The 20,235-nt window shown below is 42.7% G+C and overlaps 1 protein-coding gene across 1 annotated transcript in view; it reads right to left on the bottom strand.

Moving 5' to 3' along the window:
• Positions 1-20,235, bottom strand: part of LOC144818739 (uncharacterized) — a 253,078-nt gene that overhangs the window by 186,482 nt on the left and 46,361 nt on the right. Inside the window, exon 2 of the mRNA XM_078676439.1 lies at positions 12,142-12,268. Within this exon, the coding sequence (XP_078532565.1) occupies positions 12,142-12,268 (127 nt within the window). The remainder of the gene's footprint in view (positions 1-12,141; positions 12,269-20,235) is intronic.

Genomic DNA, 20,235 nt, shown 5'->3' with positions numbered 1-20,235 from the left:
ACTGGTGAAGATGGGCGGAAGATCTTTCTCTCATCTTGGCCCCAAATATTGGAACGCCTTGCCTGTTGCCCTGAAGACAGAGACTAATATGCTCTGCTTCCGGAAAAAACTGAAGACTTTACTCTTTTAAATAAATTATCGCCCGTATCCCTTGTCGCTAATATTCAGCTGTGTTGCTGTCAGTCTTCTTCTTCAGTCTATCCCTTGCGCCGGGAAACCCACTGCGGGTAGCTGTTGCGCACAATAAGTTTTAAATAAATAAAATAAAAATAAGGGGATTTAATGGGGGAACAAGGGGTTTGTCAATTTTCAGAACTACAGGCAAGATTTAAGCTAGATACTAGGCATTTTTTTAAATATTTACAAATTAGGAGTTTTTTGTTGAGTAAAAAGGGAGGACCATTGGGGTTTAGACATGACCCGATTATGGAAATGATTCAGTTAGGGGAAGATTGTACTATCAAAAGGTTTTATGCCGAATTGAATAAATTAAAACAGGATGATCTTGAAAAATGGACAGATAAATGGAAAAATAATCTCAATATCAGCGGGGAAAGCTTTGGTATTTCTTTAGAAAAGGGATATTCGCTGTTATGCTCGGCACCATTACAAGCGCAACACTATAAAACGTTATACCATCTATATTACACCCCTGCAAAAATAGCTCAATGGGGAGGTACTGTGGGAATTAAGTGTTATAGGTGTGGAAGCTTGGAAGCTGATTTGATGCATGTATTTGCAACATGTCCTCATCTATATTCACTCAAAAAAGATATTGAAGGCTTTATAAATAATATTTTAGGAACTGAAATTGTGTTAACTCCCGGAACAATATTATTAGGAGTGAATATGGAGGATGAACAACCACCAAGCGGGGGGGAATTTTTATTCGTAGCATTATCAGTTATGAGATTATGTATAGCGTCTGCATGGATTGACCCTATTCCTCCTACCTTCCATCATTGGCTGGCCAAATTAATAACAATATATAATATGGAGAGAGAGATCTACGCAAGGAAGGGGAAAAGGGGAAGGAAGCTTGGTAAGCTAATATGGGACCCCATTACGCGATGGAAAGAGGGTGGAACAGATTGAAAACTAGATACGAGTAAAATCGTGTGACTTATGATAACCTATAAGGTACCTATAAGGTACCTATAAGGTACTTAGACGCTACCTCTGAAATATTGGGAGAGAGATAAAAATTAGACAACTGATTATGGTTTAATTGTACATAAGAAAATTTATGTAATATAATGGAATGTGTTTTGTGATAACGATATATGATGAAGATTGTTTTCTAACCCCTTGATAAGATTTACGTTTTCAGAGCCTGGACTGTTATATCTACTTTTCTTATTGGGTTGTTGTTTTGTTTTTTTTTTGTTTTTTTTTCTCTCTCCGTTATTTCTCTTGTTTGTAGAAATATGCCGTGTCCTGTATGTAAAAGCAAAAACTTTTAATAAAAAGATTGAAATCAAAGGAAAAAAACCAACACAACAAAAGCACAGGCTCCAGCACTTTTTAAAACAAGCACTGGTAATGCATCGGTTTAGCCTATGCTATTTCCCTCAATCATTGTCCGGGAGAAGGAAAGAGTTCTCTGACAGAGTCATAGTCAAAATATACTTTGGATTCATTAAAAAAAAAACATAAAAGGATGGACAACCATCATAAAACGCAGTGCTTTAGAATATACATTTTAAAAACCTAAAGAGACTTAAGGTCGATGTCACAATAAGGAGATGCTTATTATTTTAAAAATAATGACGAATATAACAATGCATTTGGAAAATATCTTCTAATTAGTTGGCTGCTTGGCAGAGTCGCATTTTACCAGTTCTTTTGCTGCGATTTTCCATAGTATTATGGCTCTGCAGGACAGGGGAATTGACAGCCCTCCTGATTGAAGAAGCCCAGAGAACTGTATAATAAATACTACACACAATCATTAAAAAACTAAGCTCAAGACAAACACATGTTTGCCACATGTCTGGTTCTTGTTATATGTTTTGCCTATGTACACCAGCACTGTTTGTCTTGAGCTTAGTTTTTTAATGATTGTGTGTAGTATTTATAATAAATAATATCCTTTTTGATACTGGTAATACAGTTCTCTGGGCTTCAATCATCTTCTGCTATTAGATGTTTTGTGATAAACTTCTTCACTTTTTTCTTAAATAGACCACGCATAGTTTTAGGTTTTCTTTCCCTGAACCTATTGTATTTAGGACTGTGGCATCTTTAGTATTCAGAATTTCCGAGCCGAATGAAATGGAAGGTAAAAATTTTGCAGCAACCACTTTAAGCAGGTGGGCGGTAGAGCATCCTATAAGTTTTTTCCTTAGGGTTTTAAAAGAGAACAACAGTTGTTTGGCTTTCATGCGACCTTGGTCCAAGTGTGATTTGAAGTTAAGCTTACAATCTAGCTGGAAGCCCAGGTATTTATAGCACATAACCCTAGTCAATAGATGCTCACCCAATTTCCAGGAAAACGTTTGCCTTTTCGATGTTTTAATAGATTTCGAGTAACACATAACTTTTGGTTTTTATGGTTCATCGTGAGTTGGTTCAAGGTGGCATAGTCTCCTAATTCTGTAATCAGTTTCTGCAGGCTTATAGGAGTTTGTGCTAGCAGGACGATGTCATCGGCATATTGGACGCAAGGTATCGTTTTTTTTCTCCAATTTTGGAGGGTCGGCTTGGATTAACCTGAGGCGCCTATCGAGGTCGGAGATGTAAATGTTAAACAGGCAGGGTGCCAGTACGCAACCCTGTTTTAGCCCATTGAATGTTGGAATTTTGCCAGTTAAACTGGACCCATCTCCTTTCTTGATTTGTACCGACGTGTTTGAGTATAGATTGATGATGGCCATCAGGAGTCGTGGCGGAACCCCCAAGTCTTGCATTATTGCCCATAAGTTAGCTTTTGAAACTTTATCGAAAGCTGCTTTTAGGTCGTTAAAGCAGGCATACAAGGGCCTAGATTTTGCAAATGACTGATTGGCTATGAGAGTAACTGCTGAAATATTAGTGAGGGTGCCCATCCCTGCACGAAATCCACTACGTGTAAGGTATTAAGTTTGATCTGCTCAACCAAGCCTCTAACTCAACCAAAAGATTGGATGCGTATAGTTTCCCCTCCACATCTATCAGTGCGATTAATCTGTAATTGGAGGGATCCGAGCGGGAACCCGACTTGTGGATTGGGTTAAGGATACTTCCTCTCCAGGACTCAGGGATCAAACCGTATGTTATGGCTTTGGTAAAAAGGGGAGTCAGGAGGCAATACCAAAATGGAGGGTCATGCCGAAACAGGGCATTTGGTAGTCCATAGGGACCTGGAGCTCCCTCAGGTTTTCAGTTTTTTATTATTTTTAGTACTTTTTCAGCAGAAAAAGACTCTAAAACTAGAGATGGTTCATGTGTCAGCGTATTGTTGGCTTGTCCTCTGCCGCCGGCCCCATTTGTTGTTATTGTTCCGTTATTCGGGGCAATTGGAGATCGAGTTTCGTTGTATAGGTGTTCGATGTGGGCTCTCCAAGTTGTATCCATTACATCCGAGTTATGATGTCGATTCCTGCCGTTAGTTAGCTGATTAATTTGATCCCAGAAACGCTTGGAGTCCCTTAATGTACATGCATAGAGAAGTTTTGCCCAGATTTGTTCATTGTACTCTTTTTTGGCCAATCTTATGTCCCTATTGTGCTCCTTTCTTGCTTTTGCAATTGAAAGCAGGATTCCCTGATGGTGTTCTGGTCCCCGTGATCGTAATTGTCTGATGTACTTGTTTAGTTGTTGTTTTTGTTTCCTCAAGCGTTTGGTGTACCAGGCTGTCCCCTTTAAATGTCCTGCTTTATGGCCATGGGCATGCTTGGAAAATGTGTTATTTATGACGTGAATGAAGGACTCCCAGGCCTTCATGCTCAGTGTTTCTAGGTTAGATCTTTCCAAGAGGCTGGAGTATATACATGTGATATCCTCAATGTTTTCCTTTTTCCAGCAGAGGCGTTTTAAGTTATAACATTGGGTTAGAGAAGACATAGCCTTTGGTTTCTCTGCAAGTACGAAACTTCCTAATAAAGTGAACGATGGTGGTTGATGATCGCTCTCTGCCCTATCTTTTATTTGAAAGTTCTCAATGTACGGGAAACAGAGAACACATGAGTGGGAGGATGTGGTGCAGCGGCCAGAGCTGTAGAGTCAAGAGCTGCAGGTCCCGGTTCGAGTTCAGCGGCACCGTGCACCAACCTGTGACTCTATGCAAATCACTTCATACCTCTTGGTGAAAATGTATTACATACATATGCTGCAATCGTAAAAGGCAAAACTTTATGAAAACATATTTCCACCAAAGCGGATGATAACAGTGTTTCAGCGGCGGGAAACTGATAAGAGAAGCAAACTAGGAACAAGAATTGGTAAATGCAGGAAAATATGCTACAACCTATAGAAATGGAGGAAAGGTAAGTGGCACACTCAGGAACCAATAAGAAGCCAAGGCACACTCAGGAACCAATAAGAAGCCAAGAAAGAGAAGAGGCGAGATGTAAGTCCCTTTCAAGATTATATTAAAAACTATAGATTTCTCATGCACAGCGCAAGCATGGTGGGTCGCGTTTTATCTTTTCTGAGGAGCGAGGCGTGCTCCCTTACTCACTTTGCCACTGGATTCAAGCAAGCCTGTCTGAAGACGGCTGTAATGCCAGAAACCGGTCCTAGGAAGCATGTTTCCGGTCCAGGGAAGGCATGACTTGGCAGTTCGGGCTGGACTGTTCCCATGAGGCACAGGGTCAAACTGATTTGCATATGGCCATGTCTGAACTGGGGTGGCAGAGTGGGCTAAAGAACAGTGATGGATTAAACCCAGATCTCTTGACTGGGTATGAGTGTTTGATTGGTTCAGATGCTCCGTCCATCACCACCCCCTTTTGTACCGCTTTGTTCGCCATAAGTTTGCAGGGTATGCTCAGACGTGAGTCCCTTGCTCAATATGCCACTGGATTCAAGCATGCCTGGCTGAAGATGGCTGTAATGCCAGAAACCGGTCCTAGGAAGCTTGTTTCCGGTCCAGGGAAGTCATGGCTTGGCAGTTCGGGCTGGACTGTTCCCAAGAGGCACAGGGTCAGCCTGATTTGCATATAGCCATGTCTGACCTGGGGTGGCAGAGTGGGCTAAAGAACGGTGATGGATTAAACCCAGATCTCTTGACTGGGTGTGAGTGTTTGATTGGTTCAGATGCTCCGTCCATCACCACCCCCTTTTGTACCGCCTTTCTCCCCGAGCCTCTCTCTGTCCCCAGGGACCCTATTCCAGGGGTGTATTTTATTATTCAGAAGGAAGGGGCTAGAGCCCTACCACTCCCTACTAAGCATTAATCAGGCCCCAGGACCCTATCCCCTGGGGCTGGCTCACTTGTGGTGTCTCTGGCACCCCAACAACCAGGACGCCTTAGATTCTCTGCCAATGCTCTCATGGGGACAGAAGTCTAATGTGCTCTGATCCTGAGCGAGCATAAGTGGGTCATGCCTGGTGGGAGCACAAGAGTTTATCTGTACACTTTCTCGTGGGCCCGAAAACTTAGAATTGCTCCCGCCTATCAGGAGTAAAAGAAAACTGCTTCAGCAGGGTGGGAGCAATGCCTGCTCCTGCCGTACCAGTAATGGTGCAGGCGAGCTGGCAAGGCTGCAGGGGCTTTACTCTCCCCCCCTCCCTCTGCAGTCTCCAATGTTAATTTTGCTATTGGGTGCCCCGGGTGGGGATCCCAAGGTTAAAAAATAAATAATGTTGCTGGCTACTGCACGATCCCAAACAATAATTACCCACGTGGTGGGTGTTTCACGAGGGCACTGGAACACCTACAAAATATAAACAAGCATTTGCAATGCAATAGGTCTCGCCTTTATAAGAGCTTAAGCTGTTAGAATTGCAAATAAGAATGCCCTTTATTTACGTGTGGTCTTTAAAACCGATAAATAAAAGGCATTGTCATTTACAATGCCAATAGCTTAAACTCTCGCAAATGGGATACCTATTGCATTGCAAATGTGTGCTATGCATTTTTTTTAAAGCATTAGGCAAGACTGTGTCCTGCCTGCAACAGCATGCAGGACAAAGATATTTGAAAAAATAGTGCTCAGAGGCTGTAATTAAAGCCTACCAAGCAATAACACTAACGGGGTGTCGCCATGGGAGGTTACAAAATGAAACAAAGCGGTACTAAGGAGGGACTACTAAGCCTTTTGACCAACAAACTGCCAAAGTTTACAATCCTGGCAGCAGCAGGGTAGGTCACCAGCCAAGGTGTAAGCCACACACACCACATGAGGAAGTCCCACATGTAAGACTTGCCGGGCATTGTGGACGTTTTTTAATAACCCAAATAGGGTAGATCCTGCATTATCAGGTACATCCAGCACTACCAGGTATACTACATAAATAGTAGTTAGGGTGGTTAGCAGTGTGATTCTTTGACCACATCAGTACCCCAGGTGAAGATAGTTGACATATAGGTTTTAGGTCCTGACGAATCGCCCCTAGATTAAGGAGTACGTGAGAAACATGTTGACCTCTCACACGAAAGAGCACCCCAACTGAGACATAAATCCCAACCTTGTGCCTTTGGTTTTGTCTTTACTCAGGGTAGGAGACCCACTCATTAAAATCGTCATTGGTGGTACTCCCAACATGTTTTAATTCACTCATCTAATACATTTTTTTTCATCTTCACTCACAAGGCCCCTCAATCCCATGGCACCAAACGGCTATTGGAAAAATATCTCTGCCAAAGTGCCCCTCATTGGGTGCCCTAAGGGTATTGCAGCGCCGACCCGACGAGGAGCAGCCTGATGATGAAGCATGACACCCATCTGGGTGTGTGAGGGCCCTAAATTCCAATAAATTGGATTCCACCTCTGAATCATTCACAGTTGAGCACGTCCAGATCCCTTTAACTGACTCCGTTTTTAACCATTAGTTACAGCATATTGCTTGTTCTTCTCACAGTTTACAGTGAACAATGACACAAGCAAATGGAAAATGTAGGTGGAGAGTGGGCGGAGCTTCAAGTGCCTACCTAAACGCAGCATGCCTCGAAGAACAGAGCATGCGCTGCCCAGGCTCAGCCTAAAAACAGCAAAAAGGATTTGCTTGTCGATTTTTGGTTTACATTTGGAGACTTTATCTGGTTTCATAAAATTTCAGCCAGACCATATGAAGTATCCAAGATTCCATGAACGTGTACGTGAAACCGCCATTGTTATTTTGGAAACAAAATTGATTGCCTAGTTGTACAATTGAAATGTGCCAGTCAGTGACTTAAGTCTCTATAGCCCATTCTAATACACTAATTGTATGTGTTTGATCTTGTTGTGCAATGGAAGAAAGTGTAAGCTTTTGATTCAGTACCTATTGCTTTCCTTTAAAATGTTTCTTTCTATAAGAATTCATCTGGTTCACATACTTTGAAGTGAGGAATAATCGTATGCAAGCACAGTTTTTACCATGACCAGAGGCACATCAAGTGCTGCAAATGAGGGGGATCCAGCCGGGTCCTGGATGTGATAACTATTATTGAATCAGATACGAGACAGCTCAAGGGAAATATCACGACTTTCCCCCAAATGTGCCAAAACTGGGACACGCTCAGCCGTGCCTACACCTTGAACCTCATTTTCAGTAGCCCGGATACTTCGTGTTAATTCCTTGCCCCAGAATTACCATTACTTAGGGTCCTGGTCACTCCAGAGGTCGGTGAAATAATAGGGATTGCAAGTTTTTTGTGAGTAACATGCTGGGATCTGTGTTTCTGTGCCAATTCGTGAATGTTTCCTCCCGGTATTTCACAAAGAGATTTCAGCTGCTCTTAACACCACTCATAACTTTGCTGGTCCTTGTAACTAGCCTCACGGGGCCCATCGGAGTTATTGTGCCACTGGTAAGGAGGACCTTTGTGTGCTTTAATTCTGAACAGTTGCAGGGCGTAACTGAGTTCTCTTCTTTTCAGTTCCTACACAAATGCCTGACGTAATGGGCAATCACTACACATTTAGTTTGAGTCTGACGTGGCTGGGAACTAGCTAAAGATTAACACCTTAATGCAAATACCATCCAGGAAACAAAGACACCTAGCTCGTCACCTCACTAGTTCGTAGGAGCTAAACAACTTTCAATAAGTCATTATTACTTCACAAAAGAATCATATTTAGCAATCTTGGAACAGAGAAAGATAGAAAAAACCTGCAAGGTTCTACACCTATTCATTGCAATTTACATGCATCGCCTTGATGACAGTTCACAACTCAATGAGCTAGATTATAAAAATTGGATGTTGTGCCCTGCAGGGAATAAAAGGAACCCTGCAAAAAAAGTAACCCACCAAGCCGACTACATAATATACAAATCTGTAATCAGCATGTTATATGTTGTGCTTAGCAGCAAGCTCATTAACCCTGTATCCCATTTTCTGATGAGTCAAACGTGTGACTAGATTGCACACAGCATTTTTTTTTGTTAGGCACGGGGAGATTAAGTGTTTTGCCCAGAATTACATGGTGTTGAACCGATAACGAGACTTTATGGTTCCCCAGTTCCAAAGTCGGCAGCTCTGGCCGTTATGCTACATCCTATACGTTCCTATATCCTGGAAATGCTGGGCACGTAAATATCTCTAGAGCAGGTGTCTTATGTGTAAAATACAGTCTGTTACGGTCCATTTAAGTAGGTAAGCACCTAGGTATGTAGATTCGGTGCTGCAGCAAAAGAAACCAGTAAAATGACAATCACTCTTTGAAAGCACATTAGAAACATGGAAGGACGTCTACATACCAGAATGAAGACTCTTAATGATTGCCTTTAAGCTGCCTTAATAATTACACGCTACCTACCTCAACATAGATTAGTATTTAAATCTAAACTAGGTTATCCTAAACCAACCTAACTAGGTATAGTTGACTGAATGTTGTCGTTATATGCACTTTTTATGAATTTTTGGCTTTAAATATGTTGTGCTGGTAGATGGTTTTAAACTGTAAATGTCTGCAGAGCTAGTTTGGCTGCCTAGCACTTCACAGCCAGTCCGTTTTTAATTCTACTTTCTCGCCATCTTACTTTGCCTCATACTGTCTGTGAGATGGTAGTCCAGCAATTATGTGCCAAGCTAATAATATTTAATTACACTGGACTGCTCCACAGCCACACACACAGTAACTGTGGCCTACCTACCTTGATAGAGTTTGATTTTCTGCTCCTTATAGGCTCCAGTTTGTATTTAAATTTAAATTTTTTATTCTAAAACAGAACAGACTACGTCTAGATTCTTGAGTGTTCGAGTTATATGCACTTTGGTCTTTATATAAATAGCTTGTATCTGTTTTCATTAAGTAGGATTTGCTGGTGAATAGTTTTAAATTGTAAAATGTTTGTGTAACTAGTTCGCTCAGCATTCTTAGTTTTGGATCCCGAGGCCACCCAGGCAGTCTTTTTCAGCCTCTACTTTGTCTGCCATATTGCTTCACCTTACATGGTCTGCGAGTTTGGGATAATACATGTTAAACTAATAATTCCTCTGAAAACCGGGGTGCTCTGCCACTGTGCAGCAAGCAGGTGTGCTGATGGTGCCCGTCCATGCCCTAGAGTGACCCGAGACAGGTCTACCACCCAAATGGCATCCATTACCATCACTTCGGAATTTGTAAGTAATGCTTCAATAACGTACTCATTTTCTCAATTTTAGGCATACACTGTGCTAGCTGAATGCTCAATGACGACAAAAAACAGTTTTTACCCACTTAACATCTATACTGTCCCAGTTTCAATAATGGATCTGTTCCTCCGTTCCAGTCTAGCTATACCGGCAAAACAAAACTTAACCAGGAAGTCAGGCATCCTTGCCCGTGACATGGGCGGGGCCTGTGACGCGGCCGGAAGAGGCCGGTGTTGGTCGTTGATGCGGGGCTCCCATCATGGAGGGAGAGCCCCGCGGTAGCGTGAAGATCCAGAGAAGTGCCCCGCGTGTGGAGATGCGCCGGAGAAAAGGAGCTCAGCGAGGCGACGCGACAAAAGAGCACGGTGAGTGGAGGGGGGATATGTGTGTCTGTGTGTGCGCGCGTGTGTGTGCGCGTGAGCCCCGTGAGTGGTGGGGGAGGGGGGGTGGGGGTGGGGGTGGGGGTGCGTGTGCGTGTGTGTGTGTGTGTGTGTGCGTGCCTGCCTGTGTGTGTGTGTATGCCTGGGGGGGAGGGGGGGAGTGTGTGCGCGTGGGAATGTGTGTGCGCATGCGTGACTGTGTGTGATTGAGAGAGGCTGCGAATGCGAGGCAGGGGAGGTGCACGGCGCCGTGCGCGCCCTCGAGGAGGAATCTGAGACAGCGAGGCTCGTGCCTGAACGCTGTCTCACATTCCCCCAAACACGCCGGCAATAGGTGCTTCGCTGCTTCGCGCTTGACCTAAAAAGGTGCCAGGCCTACTGGATTTGCCCCTGCACTTCCTTTGGCTGAAAAATTGCCCCTTTTTAATTTATGATCATTTACTTACTCTTTTTTTTCCAGTTATCACAGAACGCACTGGTAAGATCATTCATACTTTAACTTTTTTCCCGTAACTGTGTTTGGGCGTTCATTAAGGGTATAAATGACTTTTGAGGTATGGTAAATCAAATACGGACTGCAGCGCATTGTAGCTGATTGAAGCTTGAGCTAGTCTGGCTGGACAGTTTGATTGTCTCTCTGCCCCAATGCCATCTTCCTTTCAAAGGAACCAGTCTGTCTGTTTCATTGTGGCATACTTGTGAGCTAAAATGGCTCGTGATGTGTTGTAGTGTTTATCAAAGTTTTATTATAGCCCTGTATAAAATAAAATTGTTTATGTTGAGATATCATGAGAACCTAGCCTGTGGAAGAATAATAGGTTTTCCCAAATTGGGTACGCCTTTTTGGAAAAGAAAATTATTTTCTTGAGTCCCCTCACTCACCAGAGGTTGCCCTTAGGTGACATGCTTCATCATTGGGGCCATCACAATAATGTGCTAAAATACATTAGTTGATCCTTGTGGTTTTGTGCCTATGCAGTGAAAACCTAACATTTGGTGCTTAGTCCGGTGCCCCTAAAACAGATGCACAAAACAAATGGTACCGCCCACTGTTTGTTTTGTGCATCTGTTTTAGGCAGGCACTATGTACTAACCTACAAATCTATTATTCTCTCCCAAAATATAGATACTCCGGATACAACACTAACCGTATGTATACCTGATAGATACACACATTAGGTGTGTCTACTTAATTTGCTTCTCTACCTTAATCTAGGTTTAATCACAGGAGTGGCATACATGGGGCTGGCCCTCATGTTGTCTTGAGGAAAAGGTGTAGGGAACACCTTGAAACATGTCGACAAGATATTATGGACTTTGACCACATTATTGTTCTAATTCCTATATCTAACCCCTTTTTACTATACCAACTAGAGGCAATAATAAATATGTTGGCTTACTAGCTAGGTATTTTTAATATACACAAATCACCACTCCACCACACACTGCACCACACATAGTCACACAAAAAAGTGCTCCTACGTATCCTTCGCAAGTCGCAGCACCCCCAAGCAGTAGATGCTTGGGATGGCCCCAATGATGAAGCATGTCACCTAAGGGCAACCTCTGGTGAGTGAGGGGACTCAAGAAATAATTTTCTTTTCCAAAAAGGCGTACCCAATTTTGGAAAACCTACTATTCTTCCACAGGCTAGGTTCTCGCGATCCATTAAATATGGGTTTTGGTGTTGAACTTTACAATTCAAGAGGCCGAACCTAGCCACAGCCTCTTTCTCCCTCCTTCTTTGATAGTTATGTTGAGATTTCTACAATGAAAATGAAAGACTGATTAAATAAACGTGTTCTAGTTTAAAAAATAGAACGTCCGTGTGAATAGGGTGTGCTATTAAAATAAGTTTTAAAAAGTGCTTGATTACTCAACAGTATTGTTAGCACCTATTGAAGAATCCATGAAACTGTACACCACAAAGTATAGGTTTGTCCTGGAAAAACAATACAATTGCTTTAAAAGGGAAAAATGAAAAGATTAGGAAACATCATACTAGTGTCAAGCCGTGCATTTTGAAAATTGACCAACTTTTGAACCGTGCAACCTTACCCAGGGAGAGCAGGGCTTGGTGGATTTCATTCATCACATTCTTGTAAAGTTCCTTCTGCCAGTCATGTAAAAGCTTCCACTCCTCTTCAGAGAAATATTCTGCAACAGCACTGGTTGGAACAGGTGCCTAAAGAGCACATACGAGGAAGAAGCTAAATCTGTGACTTAACGCATAAGGAGGACAAACTCATGTAAAATATGCCATACTTTCCCTCTATTTGTTACTCATTACCATACGTCCATTCTCTGTCATGTCCAAATTCCAGAAGGTGGGGGAAGCTTAATGCAAGCATGCTATGTCCATGATTACAAGGATGTTGGACATTGAAGGCAGAAATAAACAGTACAAGTTCTTTATTTCCAAAAATTGTATTGGGTTTATATAACATTTATTAAAATAATAACTAAGAACATTACAAAGACATACCATTTTTTTTAACAAGAAATGCAAATTAACCAGCAAAATACTAACAATGAAAACTAGTTACAAATACATAAAAAAACAAGCATTGGCATAGCCAATAAGTCTCGCTTTTGGGACCATATAAGTATTTAGTTATGCAGCACAATATCCTTGGTGCAACAACATCAACTGTTGCATGGCTAAACACTTATAAGGTCCCAAAGGGAAGACCTATTGGCTATGCCAATGCATCTAAAGACTGACTTATTGTAGAAATAAAACAAAATACGGCAAAGAACAGCAGTTAAAGGGCTTAAAAAAGTATCACAACAAGGGGAAGGTAAACTGAAAGTACCTGTCACATCCTTGTGCTACTTGTAATTGTATAATTAAACAAGCATTTGCAATGCAATAGGTCTCGCAGTTGTTAGAGTTTGAGCCATTGGCATTGTAAATGGCACTACCTTTTATTTATGTGTTGGTTTTTAAAACGTAAATAAAAGGCATGCCTTTTATTTAACGTTTTAAAAACCAACACATAAATGAAAGACATTGCCATTTACAATGCCAATGGCTAAAACTCTAACAACTGCGAGACCTATTGCATTGCAAATGCTTGTTTAAAAAGCGTTAGGAGAGAGCGTGTTTGCAGGCAGGATAAAGGTATTTGAGAAATTAGTGCTCGCAGGCTGTAATTAAAGCCAACCAAATAACAACACACGTAACAGAGGATGTCGCCATGGAAGGTTACAAAAGGCGGTACCAAGGAGGGACTCTAAGCCTTTTGGCCAATGAACAGCTACAGTTTACAGAGGACAATGACACAATACAATGAAAACTATGGGCGTACAGTGGGCGGAACTTCAAGTCCCTACCTGAATACAGCATGCCTCGCAGAACAGCACATGCGCTGCCCATGCTCGACCTAAAAACATAGCATATACCTAACATGGAAAAGATACACGCCAAATAGAAATTCACCCCTAACATGCACTTTTCTTCACAGCAAAACAAACTCTACCCGACTGAAACGAAGCGCAAAAGCAAATTCGTTTGAGAACGTTCAGCAGGAGAAATGCGAAAACCATGGGCGCAGAATTAATGTGTCTACTGTCACTTCGACAAGGGGTGGGGCTGAAACATCAGCTCAAGGACTTAGAAATTTTAAATAGAAATTGCAACTTAGATCATTTCTTTTTTTGCAGTTTTATAAAACATAAACTCTGGAGTGCTTTACATGAGCACAAGTTACATTACACAAGCACACATTCATTTTTGGTGGGCACAGGGAGATTAGGTGATTTGTCCAGAATCACAGAATGTTGAGCTGACGCCGAGGCTCGAACCTGGATCCCCAGTTCCGAAGTCAGCAGTTCAAGTCGTTATGCCATTATTAAAAAATGTAAACAATAACACAGAAGACAAAGCTTTTGAAATCAGTATCTCACACCCCTCTTTTAATGCTCGTAAACATGAAGAACAGCAATGGCCAATCACACACCATGCCACTTGTATACCTCTAAATTTGGTTGGTCCTCCACTTTTTTTTTTTTTTAAGATATGTGGATAAAAAATAAATATGCAAAGCATTGCTAATCGAAAGCAAGGACTGATGTCCCATGTGATATCGTACCCCTGACAGCTTTTACATATATGTACCTTACTCACTGACCCATGAAAATCTTTTCATACTGATATTCTCATTCATGTATGCCCTTCAATACAGCCAACTCCCATGCACAAGCTTTGCCCTACGCAGCAGCGTAGACCATTCACCGCAGTCATAGTTCCCGCCTTGCAGAGTAAAATCACGCCTTCCCAAAAAAATACAAAGCGTCATAGATCTTTCCATGGTGAAATCCTAACATTCTTTTTTGTTTAAAACCTAAACCTACCTAAACTTTAGGATGTAGCTATTAGATGGAAGTTATGTGCCAAGTGCGCAATGCTCAGTACTCAAGCAAAACTATGTAATGGCTCCTCTTACAGCGCATGCTTTTTCTTCAGGTAGCTGGTCTCCTTAACCCAAAAATCTTAAAAGCAAAACGCTCTTTTGGTCACAACGCAAACATTCAGCCCCATAATGCGCGCATCCCCTGTGTGGTAAATAAATAATTAATTACCGGTACTATTTTTAAATACAGTGAATAAAACAGATAGCTCAATAAATAAGAGACAGGATTCGAGGTATCGAAGTCTGACAGGCTTTAATCAGGCATAAGGGAAGGGACAGGAACGGGATAGCCTGCATAGGAATGGACTGATGGCAGCTGCCATGCTTCATCGACATTGCAGCATATTTATAGTATAATACATTTCATTTTACATTCAATACAATAGGCGTAGCAGTAGGCGTAACTCGTAGCAGTCGCGAAAGATAAGGGCAAAATGATGTAACAAGAAGGCGTGTACAGGGCGTATACATAGACATGTGATGTAAACGTAACAGAAGTGTCGTAAATGGGGCGGAAACATGGAGGGGGCTACCTGAGCAGCGGGGACCTTTAACCTAGTGGTGCGCGCAAACGGGTAATGACGTGTTACCAGGGGGAACTGGGGGCTATGACTTCTGCGCTAGAAGAGGAGACTACAGTCTACAGTGTCAGAACGACATGTACCTATATCATATCTGGTATCTGGTGTTTGGAGTACATATTGATAGAATCCAAAAGTTATCAGGGCAAAAGCTACTTGACACTAAGACTGGTGCGTGCATAATTCTACATGTATTGCGTGTGCGAGGAATATTCTATGAATATTAATACAGTATTTCTCTTACATGGAGACAGTAAGGCTAGACCATGGCTGAAACTGTTGATGCGATTCAGTAGCTTAGGAATGCAGAGAAGGAGGGCTGGACTGATAACTAGAAGCATAACATACTCTTGGCAGACTGGCAGGCAGAGCCAGGCCGGGCCGGGCACGGCGAGGCAGGAAGTAAGTGAAGGGTCAGGGATGCAGGTGGGGGCTGTATCGCTCCTCGGAGAGGGTTCAGGAGACAGGAGCTGAATCTGATGTCCGGGCCCTTTTGAGGCCTAGAAACGGGGACAATTCAATGAATTAACGTGCACACTGTAAAATGTGGCAACATAGGCCTAATACTCGTTGCTTTCACGAGAACTGGAAACTGGCATACTAGAGTTGGACACAACTATAATTGCGTCTTTAATTGACCATGGGGGATACATGCATATCGATCATGCACATATAGCATAATATGGGGAACACGTAGGCACATATAACATGGCAAAATTTACTTTTCCACATTCCCTCCTTGTGCCCTACGTTTCCATCAGGAAACATCAATATTCATGATACCATCTATCTGTTCATATAGCATCATTTGCTCGTCTCGAATTGTCTTGGAACGGGATTTAGGACTAGGAATACAAGAGGTAGCACACATGCCGCAAATCGCAGGGCCACATTGTATACAGAGGCAGCAACTGAATACGATCATTACTGCAATACCTAGGAATGATAATACTTTCCATCCCCAGGCAGATATAATACTCCAGAGCCAACCGGACCATGTCCAGGTGCCTGGACTCTGGTGTAACTGATGGGCAATTTTATGAAGTCTGGTTATAGCTGAATAAACAGACGGCGCGTTATTAGGAATGAAAATGCAGCAACTAGATCCGATGACTCTACAAGCTCCTCCTCTATCGGCCAGTATGACGTCAAGAACGAGACGATTTTGGAGCACGACAAATCTCATAGCAGATTGCTCTTCGGTTAAGTTACCTAGAGCGGAAGTAGTCTCATTCACTACTGCTTCAAGGGTTCTGGTTAACCTACGTATTAACTTACTATTCTGGACAGGTCCTATAAAGAAAAAGAAACCTTTATTGAAGTCTTGATATTGTTCTAGAGCAGTTTCAGTTTGATCGACAATTGGGGACTCGATCTCCCTTCTATGTCTAACGTGTACTAGATGTGTGTTTCTGTGATAATCGGATGGGGCTAGAAAAACTGGTGGCAGTAGGAAGGCAATGTAACATGTTCCATCCCAATCGAGGGGCAGACGAACATATGCGGTCTGACCACAAACAAAATAAGAATGACGTGAGGCTTTGAAAATAGATTTCCCACTGTCACTATACTCGACAGTAGTAGTACAATCACTATGTCCTACATGTGCGGAACCATTCTTTCTGACACATAATTCGCCTTTGACTGGTAGTACTGAAATAGCAGGCAAATCTGGAGTAGTATCGGACTGAACATTCAGGACCATGAAATTCGAAGAATAATTACCTAAATCATATACTTCATTTTCTAGATCTAACCCTGTTCTATGGGAAAGACCTTGCTTGTCTGGGAAACATGTTCGATTCAGAAGGGACATATCAGTGGAGGATGACGTTAACGTGGACCATGCTCCACATGAACCATTATGTGAAAACGGATAGGGAAAGAGTGGCAGAACTCCCTTCGGTGTCTGAAAAGGGGGGAGTCGACCACACACCCAACAATTAGTGGCATTGCTGGTCTGGTGTGAATAGTGCAACATTCGGATGAATGTATTGTTACGCATAGCAAGACGATAGGATAGCTCGTGAGGAGGCAGATCACTAAATGTGTGCTCTACTGTAGCATTAGAAAACATATGTACATGTGAAATTGGAAAACATAAATGTAAAGCATAACTTATGCAAGTAACCATAAGACTCAGAAATAACAAAAAGAATAGAACGATAATACATCTTTTAGAGTTTTGACTAACTCTCTCACTGTGTGGGTCTATCTCATACATGTCAGGAACCTGTCTAACCGTTTCACCCGAGAGGGACTTAGACAATTAAACTGGCTGACTTATTTTACTAGACCGGAGTTTGGTTTTATACTCCTGCTGCGGAGTTTTCTCTAACAGTGGAAGTTTGAATTCAGAGTCTGTTTTTAGGCAGTCTTTAGAAATAGGGCAGTCCTTCATAAATGTCTTTTGTCGTAATCCATGGAACTTTTTGATGTGACTGGTGTGGACCCATCCCTTGCGGCCTTCAAGCTTGACCGCAGTCCTTGTTGTCAATAATATCAGCTGGGGCTCCTTCCACCGGGGCTCCAGCGGACTTGAACGATCAAAATTTCGCACCAGGACATATTCTCCCGGAACGACTTCATGCGGTTTCACCTCAGTGTTGTCTGGAAATGCAGCGGCAACCTGTGAACGACAAGAGTGTAGGGCATACATCAAGGAAGCTAGGTAATCTGTCAGCATATTACTGGAAACGTCTATAATGCTACGGGGTCTAGGTGTACCCCACATGTTTGGAGGGCGGCCGAATACGACCTCATACGGGGACAGACCTGATCTGGAATGTGCAACCATCCTCATATAAAACAGAGCAACTGGCAGAGCTACTAGCCAGTCTACACCTTTTTCTGTACACACTTTAGCAATGCGGATTTTCAAAGTCTGGTTATGTCTCTCTACGAGACCGGCTGCTTCAGGATGGCGCACACAATGGAACTTCCACTGGTACCCTAACAGAAGGGAAACATGTTTCATGAGCTCGGATGAGAATGGCTGGCCGTTATCTGAATACACGACCCTAGGTAATCCATAGCGGGGAAAGAACTCACGAACCAACTGCCTGGCAGTGGTCGCAGCTGTGTAATCTGGAACTGGATATGCTTCTGTCCACCTGGACAAAGCGCATACAACTACGAGGACATATTTGAAACCTCGACATCGCTCCATCTGAATATAATCCATCTGGAGGACTTCAAAAGGGTGGTCAGGAGGTTGGAATCCCCCTTGTTCCACCGGGACACTTTTACCTGGATTGAACTGACAACATATCATACAGGTACGGACTTTCTGCTTGGCTGCAGCTCGTAAATGCTTGTTGAACCAAAGGTTCTGGATACTGTCTAACATAGCTTTTTCTCCTAGATGTGCTGGACTATGTGCGGTATTAATAATGACTTGAACCATAGAGTCGGGGAGAAACCATGTGGCTTTTCCCTTCGTCAACCATCCTTGATCTGTCTGGACCCCTCCTTGTTCGGACCATTTCTTGATTTCTTCGGAAGTAGCATGTAACTGTATGTCTATGACATCTTGTGTAGGGTCCTTAACTGTCATACAAGTAGTCTGATCTGGAGTGAGTGTCTGTGTCGTGTTAACTGGAATGTCTGGAGTCTGGGCTGTAAGCTTGGCTGTTCGATCTGCTAGATCGTTACCTTGGGAAATGATGTCAGTGACTTTCGTATGTGCCTTGCACTTCATGATAGCAATAGCTGTCGGTAAATGTATTGCATCTAACAGAGCTTGAATGAGAAGACCATGCTGGATCTTGGTTCCATGAGAAGTCATAAAACCTCGTTCTTGCCAGAGCACTCCAAAGTCGTGTACGACTCCGAATGCATAACGTGAATCTGTGTATATGTTTACTTTCTGGTTCTTGGCACGTATGCAGACTTGGGTCAGAGCGACTAGCTCTGCTGCTTGAGCAGACAGGGTGTCAATACGATGTGTTTCTATAACTTCGGTTTCAGTAGTCACTGCATACGCGGCTACTAGTTCTCCTGTACTTGTTCTCATACATGAACCATCCACATAAAGTGTCAGGTCTGGATCAGGTAATGCAATATCGGTCAGATCTTGTCTTGGCTTTGTCATAGTGTTAACAACTTCCACACAGTCATGTGTGGCAGGATTTGAAGTAACTGACAGTAACAGTGTAGCAGGATTTAGAATGTTGCAGCGTCTGATTTCTATGTGTGGCTGAAATAGTGTCAGTTCATAACCTGTTAAACGTGCAATTGTCAAGTGCTGAGTCTGGGTTCTGTTTAAAAGAACTTCCACGGAGTGTGGAACTTGTACTGTCAGGGAATGTCCTAACACTATGGAATCACTTTGTCTGATAGCTAGAGCTGTGGCTGCAACTGACTTGAGGCACGCAGGCAGAGCCTGGGCCACTGGATCTAATGTGCTCGAAAAATAAGCACAGGGCTTGTATTGTCCTGCTTGATCTTGTGTGAGAACAGATAATGCAGTACCATCACGTTCTGTGACAAAAAGTGTAAAAGGCTTACTGTAGTTTGGTAATGCTAGAACAGGTGCTTGGCATAAGGCTTTCTTTAACTCATTAAAAACAAGTGTATGTTCCTGGGTCCAAGGGAGGACAGTCGATACGGCTGCCTCCTGTGTCGTTAACTGTATCAGTGGCTTGGCTAGAAATGCATACTGAGGAATCCATTGTCTGCAGTAAGAAGTGAGGCCAATAAAAGCTCGTACCTCCTTCTGTGTCTTGGGCTGTGGAAGACGTGCTATTAACTGGATACGGTCAGGTGTCAACTGCCTACCCCACTTGGACAGTAAGTGTCCCAAGTATACCACTTGCTGGACACAGAATTGTAATTTGGAAGGGGACACCTTGTGCCCCATCTCGGCCAGAAAATACAGAACTGTAAGTGACGCTCGCTCGCAGTCACGTTCAGAACGGGCTGTGATCAGTAGATCATCGACATACTGGAGCAGGGCAGTGTCAGTTGGCATGTGAATATTGTCTAGTTGTCTTTTAAGTGCTTGACTGTAAATGCTAGGACTTTCTGTAAAACCTCGAGGAGCTCGTGTGAATTTATAGCTTCTTCCATTTAAACAGAAACCGAAAAGGAACTGGCTGTCTGGATGAATGGGGACACTGAAAAATGCGTTCTTGAGATCGATAACTGTGAAGAAC

Source organism: Lissotriton helveticus, chromosome 2_1 (genome assembly GCF_964261635.1).
Source record: "Lissotriton helveticus chromosome 2_1, aLisHel1.1, whole genome shotgun sequence".
In the NCBI taxonomy this organism is placed as follows: Eukaryota; Metazoa; Chordata; class Amphibia; order Caudata; family Salamandridae; genus Lissotriton; species Lissotriton helveticus.
This window is presented reverse-complemented; position numbering and strand designations above follow the sequence as displayed.